The sequence below is a fragment of the Vombatus ursinus genome, unplaced genomic scaffold (assembly GCF_900497805.2).
Source record: "Vombatus ursinus unplaced genomic scaffold, bare-nosed wombat genome assembly UNPS02014956.1, whole genome shotgun sequence".
In the NCBI taxonomy this organism is placed as follows: domain Eukaryota; kingdom Metazoa; phylum Chordata; class Mammalia; order Diprotodontia; family Vombatidae; genus Vombatus; species Vombatus ursinus.
In genome coordinates this window covers 9,551-21,436 of record NW_020954734.1, presented here as the reverse complement: position 1 = coordinate 21,436, position 11,886 = coordinate 9,551, and the positions used below count along the sequence as shown (strand labels likewise).

At 40.1% G+C, this 11,886-nt stretch overlaps 1 protein-coding gene across 1 annotated transcript; it reads left to right on the top strand.

Annotated features, from left to right (window-relative positions):
- The first annotated feature begins 7,204 nt into the window (after nucleotides 1–7,204).
- On the top strand, nucleotides 7,205–8,167 carry LOC114030311 (olfactory receptor 6J1-like). The gene has a single exon (XM_027845114.1). It carries the CDS (start codon nucleotides 7,205–7,207, stop codon nucleotides 8,165–8,167), a length of 963 nt encoding a protein of 320 aa, XP_027700915.1.
- Nucleotides 8,168–11,886: the final 3,719 nt, after the last annotated feature.

Sequence of the window (11,886 nt, the reverse complement as noted above, 5' to 3'; positions counted from 1 at the left end):
GCTCTGTCGCCAGGAGGCCTCAGACCTAGCAGGCGCCAGTCACCTCTGTAGAAGTCTGTTCCTGTCCTAAGGAGGGGCAGCACCAAGTTTTAGACCAGTTTTGTTTTGGGAGTGGGGGCCTCTGTTGCTTAACTTCTCTCTCCTCTCCACCTTCCTGTGATATTCTCACTGCTTTGTTAGAACTGTCTTATCAGAGACTGTCCCTGATCATCTGGCACTCTATCAGAAGACCCTTATTATCCCGTCACTGGATCAGAATGACCTGTTCTCAGCTCTCACCCCTGGTGTTGATGTGTGTAGCCATATACTTGTGATGCAGCCCCAAGGAGCCCACAGACCTTAGTGGCTTCTATGTGCAGAATAAAAGTATTCAGCAACTTCCTGCCCCTCCCAAAAAAAAAAAAGTTAGGAAGGTGAGACAGTTTAAGGAGCAAGATTATGGAAAGTGAGGTCATCTGGGTATGTTTACTGAAGGCTTCTGAAGCATACCATGGGTTTCTTAAACCTAATCCAGAGTGTAAATAGGAAGGTATCATAAAATCCTGAACATGTGGATGGTATAGTCAAAGTGAAGGCTAGGAAAACAACTTTGGTTATGATTTAAGAATAGATCATCCATTGGTAGGGAGGGGAGGCTTACAGAACCTAGGCAAGAAATTGCTAGGATTTGAAGTAAAGTGAAAGTGTGATCTGAGAGAAAGGAGCAAATGTGGAAGATGTCATGCAGGGGGAAATAGTAGGATTTAGTTCCACTGGCCTTCAAAGGTGTTGAAAGGATTTTTTTTTTTAGGCAATTGGGGTTAAGTGACTTGCCCAGGGTCACACAGCTAGTAAGTGTCAAGTGTTTGATCTGAGACTGGATTTGAACTCAGGTACTCCTGACTTCAGGACCGGTACTCTATCCACTGCGCCACCTAGCTGCCCCGAAAGGATTTTTTAAGAGCTAAAACAGATGTGTTGGGGGTTCACATAATTCCATTTTGTTGCATAGTTGACAGTTTTTGTTGTAGTTGCTGTTTTTGTTATATGATGTAGGTGTTGTTGTTGTTATATGATGTCTTAGATCTTACTGCTGGTACTCCTTAAAGCAAACCGCCCTTTCAATATTTCCCTTTCTCCTGAGCACTTTAAGACTATAAAAGAGGACTAAAAAGAACCTTGATAGTTCAAGAAAGGTGTCCACTTCTCTTTATTCAATCTGATAAAGCAAATAACAAATGATTATTGACTGACTGATAAAGTACAGTTTCCTTTGGTCTAGTGTAAATACAAAACTAAAAGGGACACAGTCTTTCCTTTGTAACAATGATAAACATTCTCCTTTGTTGTAATAAGTACCTTTTGTTGTCGGTCAACTTGGTCTGACCAAACTGCTTTGTAAGAAGAATATCTTCTATGACTTGTGCAGTCATAAGTAGTTGGTGTCAAGCAGAGCCAGTGCCCCACAGGTATATAACTGCCTGCTTTCTATGGAAGTGCTACAGGTTCCCATAGGTCCAAAAGACAGCATTCCTGGATACAAAATGCCGTAGAGTAGTAACACTTTATTGATGCATTGATTACCTTTGTGTCCCCCACCATTAGGAGACTCTACAGCATGGCCCCATGTAGAGATGGACCTTTCCAGAGGACCTGAATAGTTGTAAATTTCCATATTATATAAAAAGGTCTATATATGTACAACGATGCAACTAATTCCTGAATAAACAGCAAAGAACTGATTAAAAAAAAAAGAATATCTTCACTTTTATTACTCTCTTTTGCAGTTTTTGAGGGGAGAAGATAGATAGATGATAGATAGATAGATTCACAGTTCTATGTACAATTCTCTTTTCCTGGCCTTCTTTGCATGGAAATGTTCATGTCTGCTACTGATGTACTAGTTTGTATTAAAAAAAAAATTTTTTTAAGATAATGCCTAAGGATTTCTCTAGCTGGCTATCAGACTAACTGACCATGGCTCTAAATCTTAAAATCAGCCTGAATCAGCCCCTGAGTCTAAACCAAAACAGTTGAAAACCCTACCCCCATTTCTTGGAAGATCAACAGAGAATGATTCAGGAGAAACATGGTGTCGTATGCAGGAAAAGACAAAGCAGTTCATAGTGTAATACCATCACTAGACCTACTACGTTGTTTAATTAAATATCATTTGCTTTGAACTGGTATGTCCTTTGGTTGGTTTGGCAAAAGAAATATCAATAGATGTTTGTCATTTGTGGTTTTGAATGAACGCTGATTCAAAAGATCTCCTGAAACCCAGATAGCTTTTAGAAGGTCCTTAATTGAGGAGGATCCCAGGATACACTTTCAATTCAACATGTCCCAAACTAACCTATTTCCTCAAGTTCCCCATTTTTGTCGAATGGCATCACTACTCTCTCGATAACCCAGGCTCAAGAACTAGAGGTCATCTTTCAGCTCCTCCCTCTCCTAAACAATCGTGTTTGTCATCGGGTTCTCTTAATAGGTCCCTTCACAATAACGCTCAGATACAATCTATTCCCTGCATGTCCACTCTCACCAGGAAATCTATCTGTTAATACATGGATTACTTCCACAATAACATTCTTACTTTTAGTCTCCCTACCTTCAAACCATCCTGCACAGTGTTGCCAGCTTAATCTTCCTAAAGTGTTTCTTTCCATAGAGACTGGTGATGACTTGAATCACACTCACCTCCATTCTACAGGGTAGTCTGTGTGTGAGAAAGATTGGGAAGCGATCTTCACTGCCACAGAGCAACGAGGCCACAATACTTGGGAATTCTAGGCTCTCACCCTCATGTATTAATATTGTGTAGTTCCACTAGTCATGTCTGTTTAGCCCTGAAGGAATATAGTCACTGGAAGAAATGTCTATGGTGGAACAAATTATTTAACTAAAAATGTACTTTCCTCCTTTTCTCCTTTTTCTGGCCAAAGCTCTACAAGAGAACTGACCTCTGACATAGGTTAATCTGATGGTAGGATTAAAGCAACTCAAATTGAGGAATGAATGACTTAATGGCCATTATAGTATCACACAGGCTTAGAGTTTGAAGAGATCTTAAAGGCCATCTTAGCACAATGGTTAGAGCCCTGGGCCTAAAGTCAGGAAGATCTGAATTCAAATCTGACCTAAAATACTTACTAGTTGTGTGACACTGGCAATTCACTTAATCTCTGTTTACCTCAGTTTCCTCATCTGTAAAATGGGGATAATAATAATATGGTAGAGACATATAGGGTGAATTGGAAGAGAGCCTAGAAGAGGGGAGACAAACTAGAAAGCCATTATTCTACTGAGATGTGAGATGATCAGGTCCAGCAGTCAAGTTGTGGCCATGAGAATGGAAAAAAAAACAGGAAAGATTAGAAATAATACAAAGGAAAAAGGGACGGGACTAGGTAGCAGCAATGGGTATTACACATCACAACTGGTGTTTTGGTCCCAACTCTTTCTAGTATAGACATGTTTGAGTTGGCCCAGTCTCCAAAGTATTTAATCCTCAAGAGCACTGAACTGAGGTTTTGTGCTCAGAGACAAGTAAATTGTATCCCTTGAAGCATCTCCTATGATTGGGTCCTGGAGCTAACTTTCCCAAATAGAAATCCTTCTGCTACCCCATAGCACCCTGGTCTCTGTCAAAAATGATTCTATCAGGTCCTACCACCAAACCCAAGAGCCCTTCTGTGGCCTGCCCTCCACTGTGTGATCTGGGCAGATGTGCATAGGCCCAAGACTTTGAATACCTTAACATCAGGAGTCTCAATACAGCAGGCTTCTGCAGTAGGAAGAGGTCATGGAATCCTGAGATCTCAGAGCTCAAAGACAGCAACATTGCCTCTGGCCAGATATTCTATGGGTGAGGGGCTCCTGGACACTGGCATAGCCAGTCTCAGGTAGAGTGATGTGGAGTATTTGCAGTTTCATCCAACCTGTAGACTCTACTGGAGAATGGAAGGAACAGGTGGAACAAAGGTTCTCACTTCTCTATCCTGGGAGGGCAAGGAGAGAGCCTTGCAATATCCCACTGGAAAGAATGGCCTTCTCTCTCATCACCAAATAAGACATGCTGTCTAGGGTAAGATTAATTTATTTGTAATTTACAGTAGAACTAGATAAAGACACTGCTTTTAGGACAGGCCAAAAACCACTGTAAGAAAAGCTGGCGTTTTATTTCGTACAATGTATATCAATGAAGATTCCATCTGATGTTCAGTATGATAAGAATCATGGTGAATGGTGAAGTCCCTTTGACAAGCTTCTATTGCATTTCAGTAATACATATGGTGCTAAGTTTGCATGGCCTGTCAGTGTCTGACATGGTGTTTTATGGGTGAGAAACAGGAGTTGGAGGAGAGGGAGAAGGGGGAAGTAGGTGACACTTTGGATTCTGTTTGGTAGCTGCCTATCTTTCTCCATAATCATGAGATCGTAGGTTTTAGTATTTAAAAGAAACCTTAGAGATCAACTAGTCTAACTCCCTGATTTTATTACTACTACTCAATAATAAAAATAAGAATAGCTGACATTTATAGAGCACTTCAAGGTTTACAAAGCACTAGACATATATTATCTCATTTGATTCTCACAGCAATGCTGTGAAGAAGATTTTCTTATTATCCCCATTTTACAGAGGAAGAAACTGAGTCTGAGAGAGGTTAGGTGACTTGCCCATGGCCACACAACTGCTAAGTGTCTGAGGTGAGATTTGAACTTAAGTCTTCCTGATTCCAAGTCCAGCACTCTCACCCACTGTGCCAGACTGAGGCCCTCAATAGTTAAATGGGATGCCCAGTCACACATGGAGCAAACAGTAGAATCAAAATTGTGACCTAGGTCCTCTGACTCCAAACCCACTGTTCTTCTCCTCTGTATTCTTGCTCTGTGGCCAAGAAGGAATCACAAAGATTGTGTTGCTTGGTTGTGAGGAGCAAAGGAGCTTGAGAGTAGAATGCAGGTTTTGAACCCCAAAACCTATAGTTTTTAGATCTTATGGAAGGTGAGGACAAATGAAAGCAGAATGAGGAAAAAGAGCAGTACAGCAGCTTGTAACCCAGACTTACTGCTGATTCCACACCAGAGCCTGCACAGGAACAGGCAGCAGGGAGGGTTCTAAGTGGTAGGCGAGTAACAAAGAACTCCTGAGACTCCAGACATTTCTCAGCACCTAGACCTATTATCTGCATCTCACTAACTAAGGGTGAGGCAAGACCTAAAACCTTGTGTAGACCTCACTGGGTTGGAAGAGCTTGCGGGTTCTGCCTCACTAGAGATGCTAAAGTGTAGACTGGATGGTCACTTGTCAAGTATGTCATAGGAGGGATTCTTGTTTCAAGTATATGTTGAACTGGATGATCTTTGAGGTCCTTCCGACTCTTAGGTTCTGTGGTTCTGATTCTATAGGTGGCAGGCATCAAACTCTTGAGAATGCCAAAGAGTCAAAGAGAAGAGGCCTGTCTAATGAGCGGCCAAAGTGAATGCATATTTGCTCCCACATTCTAGTATTCCAGGACTTCTATGCACTTCAGCATTGTAGAGATTTTGATTTTATTCTATCTCAGACTTTTTCTTTTTGAGACTACAGAGTCTAATTTTTTTTTTTGTTTTAGAAATGCTTCAACTTTGTAGAAGGGAAAAAAAGCCCTAAGAAGAAATTCTCTAATGCCATTCCCACTGGTCTGAGTCAGATTCATTGTGGTTTCCCCTCCATAGCCCATATTCCCATCCCTTTGGCTTTCCCCATCTCAGACAATAGTACTTTTCTCTCACAGTGTTCTCTGAGGTGTATAGCTTAGGAATAGTTACTTAGAGGGAAAAAGCTACTTTGCTTCAGTATGTGTAGAGATTCCTGGGTTCACACATATACAGGAAAGTAATTACAAGTATTAACTCATTACTGTCTTTGAGCAGGCATAGGGTAGTACGAATATAAAACTTGTAGCCTCCCCTATCTAGTCCTGTAGCTCTTATATGAGCTCCACCACCAACACCAGCATTCCCAGTAACAACCAGAGTGCTAGACAAAGAAGAAACAAGATCTTTTTGGTATTACCTACAGGGTTCACCTCTCAGTCAAAATCCAAGCTGAAGTGCTTCCCCTATTTTCTGCTCATATCCCTTGCCCATAATCACCTACCCCACACCATATCTAAAACCAATTACATGTGGATGACTTTCATCTCAGCCAGACTAAGGTTACCATATCATTCCAGAGAGATGTTTGGAGGCCGCCAGTCCCTTGATCATACTGCCCACCAACTACCTATGAGCAATGTGCTCTAAATGCAAGAAGATGTTGTATTCTCAATTCCCGACAAAAGTCTTATTTTTCATACTACTGGACCCCAGGGATTGAAATGGTAATGGTGCAGAATGAGCCCCATGATTTAAATACACCCCTATGCATAGGTCCTCTGAGTAACTGGTGAGAACTGAGGCTCATGAATCATTAAGCAGCAATATCCCTTTCACACATTTCCCACATGACAAAAAAGTAAACACTACTGATGAAGACATCTCAGAGAGAGAAGAGGAAGTAGATAACTCATTTATGCAATTTGGTTTCAGATAACTCCTTTATCCTCATTTTATTCATAAGCTCTAAGTTGGGGAAATTTAGGGGAGTCACCTTTAAACAAAAGGGGAAAGTTTGTCTTTCCTCTAAACAGTGGGGGGACGGGAGTAGAATACTGGGGATTGAGAAAAGATATGGGATTGTTTAACTTCATCCACATTATTTAATTAGAATCAAAGAATTTCCAGTATAGGAATTGGACTCGTGATCTTATTCAGTCCTTCTATTATACAAATGATGGACATGAGGTATCAGGAATAGCACTCAAACAGATCTCTTTAAACTGGGTCCAGTGGTCATTCCATCACAACATGATTTTTCTACCATCTGATTACAAGGTAGGGCTGGTGGTAGTTATTGTATAAAGAACTAAGAGAATATTTCCTAAAATTTAGTGAAAAAGACCTATAGTATTTGTTTTCAACCTGATTTCCTCTGGCTGGCCACACACCATAGACATATCCATAGGTTGTCACTAAAAAACTAGTTTTTACCTCTGGTATGTTCTAGATTTTTTTTATTTCTTTATTTCTTCACATAAGTTTTCTTTCTTTCCTCTGTTGTCTAGACAGAAGCTGTAGATTTTATCCATTCATTTCCATCCCATAGAATTGTTTCTCATTTTTCCCACAGAAACCCAAGATGACAACACCAAAAGAGAATCAGACCACTACAGTGACTGAGTTCATTCTGCTCGGTTTTCCCATCAGTTCAGAGGTGGAGCTGCTGTTCTTTGTGCTCCTTCTGCCCTCTTACCTGATTACACTCCTGGGAAACATCCTCATCATCTGCATTGTGGTGTCCTACCCACACCTCTACACACCTATGTACTTCTTCCTCTGCAATCTCTCCATCTTGGACATCCTTTTCACCTCTGTCATTTCCCCAAGAGTTCTGGCCAATTTGGCCACTGGGGATAAGACCATCTCCTTTGCTGGGTGTATCATGCAGTGCTTTTTCTACTTCTTCCTGGGGACAGTGGAATTTCTTCTGCTGACATCCATGTCCCATGACCGGTACACTGCCATCTGTAACCCACTGAGGTATAGCACCATCATGAGTCCTTCTGTGTGCATTGGGCTGGTTCTTTTCTCATGGGTGAGTGGTTTCTTGTCTGTTCTCTGCCCCATCACATTTATCTCTAGGTTGCCCTTCTGTGGATCCAATATCATTAACCACTTTTTCTGTGACAGTGGACCCCTACTGGCTCTTGCTTGTACAGACACAACATTTATTGAGCTGATGGATTTCCTACTGTCTTCCTTAGTCATCCTCTGCTTCCTAATCTTCACTGGATACTCCTATGTTTATATCATCATGACCATCTTACGAATCCCATCAGCCAGTGGGAGGAAGAAAGCCTTTAACACCTGTGCTTCTCATTTGACCATTGTAGTGATTGCTGGTGGGATCACAGTCTTTATATATGTGACTCCCTCCCAGAAAGAAACCTTGGAGATCAACAAAATACCTTCAGTGTTGAGCAGTGTGGTGGCACCTTTCCTCAACCCCTTCATCTACACCCTGCACAATGACACAGTGCTGGGGATCCTCAGAGAGGTGTGGGTGAAAGTCAGAATATTCTTAATGGGAAGGAGGAGGTAACTGCTGAGTAGAGTATCTAAAAAAGGTCATTGACAAAAGAACTGAATCCTCTTTCTCTTCACCTGAATAAGGACCATTTTCTCATATTATGTAAATATATATTGAATATGCAATATATATTTAGCATAACACATATTCATATACTATATGATTTTATATAATGTTGATTATATAATCATAAAAATATATACAATCAACCCTTTTAATATTTACATCATAGTCATTTCAATACATACCACTCTCCCTAATGGTTAAAAAATTATGCAAAAACATCTAATACAGTGATTCCATAGCATGCATATATTTTGTCCCAATAGCTCCCTATCTATCTGCCATAACATGGAAGGAATTTCTCATTGTCTTTTTCCCAGATCACTCACTGCTTTTTCATTTGCTAAGACTTCTTATTAGGGAAGGGAAGGATGGAGGGAATAAGCATTTATGAAGTACCAACTGCTTGCCAAGAAATAGGCTAAGTGTTTTACAAATATTATCTCATTCAATCCTCAAACAACCCTGGGAGGTCAGTGCTGTTCTTATTCTTATTTTACAGGTAAGGAAATTGAGGCAAACAGGAATTTGGTGAATTGTCCGGGTCACATGACTTTCAAGTGTCTGAGGCAATATTTGAATTCAGGTATTCTTGACTCCAGGCCCAGCATTTTATCCATTATGCCTCCTTGCTGCCTTTTCTTTCCATTTACATAGTCATTGTATATTGTATATATTCTCTTGCCTTTAAGTATTTTACTCTATATCACTTCAAACAAATCTTCTCATATTTTTCTGAATTCTTCAGATTTGTCCTTCCTAACTCCGCAATTATATTCAATTACCTTCCCATGACATCGCTTTTAAAATTCATTCTCTAATCAATGGACATTTTATCACAGTACTGTGCTATCACAAAGAGTGCTGCTATGACAAACAACTTTGAAAGATTTTAGGACTCTGATCACTGAGAAGACCACCAGAATTCTAGAGGAATCAGGTAGAAACAATTCACTCACTTACCTCTGCCTCTCACCTCCTGAAAGGTGATGGACTTAGGCTGCAAAATATGACTTTTTTTTTTTGCTTGACAATACATATCTATAAGAGGGGTTTTTTTTCTTTCTTTCTCAATGAAGTGAGGAAGGGTGTAGGAAATGAAAGGGAGAGAGGGGAGATTTTCAGTGAGTAAAAATATTTGTAAATAAAGTAATCTTGGAGCGAGAGACAGCCTCAGGGTTAGGAAGACCTTCGTTCTAGTCCAGCTTTTTACACATGCTAGCTATGTGACCCTGGACAAGTTACTCAATTTTTTAGTACCTCCAGTCAAATGTCTAAGACTGTGAGTCATACGAATTGGCCTATCAGCATTGGTTGAAGAAGTTTCTTCACCAGGAGTTCCCCACACTAATGAAATCGCAAGTGTAGATCAAATCAATAAATAATCTTATTTTAACAACAATAAGCACTAAACGTTTAAAAGTGTAACTTTATTGCAATATCCTTCTGAAGAATTTTTTTCTTAAAGTACCCACATGCTTTTCCAGATTTCTCTAGAACCATCCATTTCATCATTTCTTACGGTACAATAATATTCCATTATAGTCATATAGAGAATGCTTTCTATTTTTCCATGAAAAACATGCCCTCACAAATAAGGGGCACATATTTGGCCACCCACTGAATAAGGAAAGGTGTAAGGAATCTGTCTCATGACTTCCAACCTCAGGCCCCAACAGGTCTGAGAAGGATCTCAATCATCAAACAGGTCTGTGGATCAGACTGAGTGTCAGATAAACAAAGGACTAGCTAAGGAGAAAAGAGTTTATTAGTAAGAGGGAAGTGTCCAAAGAGAGGCCCACTTGGATGGAAAAACTTGGGGTTCTTATAATATGGCAAAAGGGGGCGAGGTACAGAGCCAATCAGCAACATTGCTCAGCAAGAAAGAAAGGGAGAGAGACAATTATGAAAGTCTCAAGGAGTTGACAAAAATCAGGTTTCTTTCTGTGGGAAAATGAATTCCTCTGTGGTTAGTGACCTCTAAGAGAGTGGAGGTCTCCTTAAAGATAGAATCAGTCTTGCTCTCCTTGTAAATGTCCTTGAGGAGGGAAACAGAACATAGTCTGAGGGTCTCGCTTGATATTGCCCCAAAGTTCTATTTCTGTGGTCTTGGAGGTTTCTTTATCTGGGAAGAAATTCTGTTGTTACTGTTGCTGTTCAGCAACACCCAACTCTTCGTGACCCCATGGACCACAGCATACCAGGCCCTTCTATCCTTCACTATTTCTTGAAATCTGTTCAGGTTCATGTTTCCATGATTCTAACTACCCATCTCATCCTCTGTTGTCTTCTTTTCTTTTTGTCTTCAATCTTTCCCAACATTAGAGTCTTTTCCAATAAGTCCCATTTTCTTCATATGTGACCAAAGTATTTAAGCTTCAGCTTCAATATTTGACCTTCCAATGAATAGTCTGAATTAATTTCTTTAGGTATTGACTGATTTGATCTCCTTGTTGTCCAAGGGACTCTCGAAAGTCTTCTCCAGCACAACAATTCACAAGCGTCGATACTTCAATGCTCACCTTTCCTTATAGTCTAACTCTCCCAGGCATACATTGCTGCAAGAAACTCCATGTTTTCTCAAAACTCACAGTGCTCAAGTTTATCCTCCTCCTCCACAGTCCTTTCAGAAGTAGTATTTCATGAGTCTGGAAAGCTGACTGGAAACAAGTAAGTGTGTGCTGCTTTGAGAACATGTCATATGCAAAAATTCGAATTAACAAAACAAATGAATTGGGGTGGAGAGATTATGAAAAGTTGTACTGGACAACATGTATGTTCAATCATTCAATTAACAAGCATCTATTGAGGGCCTGCTAAGAGTATCAGGTGCTGTGATAGATGCCGGTGTCACAAACACAAACATGAAGCAGTGCTAGTTCTCCAGGACCTTCTGGTCTATCAGGACCACAACATGTGTATCACATACACACCTGAGTAGATACAGAATAGAGCATATACACGAAGTAAGAAGGAGGCCGTTTGGCAAGATGGGGGAAAGGCCCTAACAGTTAGTGGGGGGGGACATTCAGGAAAGGCCTCCTGTAGGAGGTGACTTTCGTGCTGAACTTTAAAGAAAACTAAGGGATCTTAAGTGGTGGTAAGGCAAGCCTTTGACACAAATCTGACTTGCATGGACTACGTCCGGCAGCATGGGAGTGGAGAGTAATTTTTCTCATTCAAGGTAAATTAAGAGTTTAGAGTTTATCATGAGACATATAGCAGATTAAAAAAAAAAAGTTCAAAAGGCAGACAAATTCTTCAGGAATTCTCTAGCTAGCCAACGAGAAGCCGTTGGCTGCAATCTAAATCTCCAAAGTCTAAAAATAGTCTTGGGACAGGAACTTTTTAAATAGTATTTTATTTTTTTTCCAATTACATGTAAAGATAATTTTTAGCATTCGTTTTTTTAAAATGTTGAGCTCCAAATTATCTCCTTCCCTTTCTTACCACTCCCCTCCCTAAGACAGTAAGCAATTTGATATCAGTTATATATGGGCAATCATAATGTACAAACATATTTCTATATTAGTCATGTTATGAAAGAAGAAACAGACCAAAAAAAAAGAACCATGAAAAAAAAGTGAAAATAGTATGTTTCAATTTGCATTCAGACTCCATCAGTTCTTTCTTTAGAGGTGGATAGCATTATGAGACACAGAGGAGGG

Excerpts from the sequence above, each read along its gene's own strand:
- LOC114030311 (XM_027845114.1), top strand. The coding sequence starts at position 7,205 with ATGACAACACCAAAAGAGAATCAGACCACTACAGTGACTGAGTTCATT.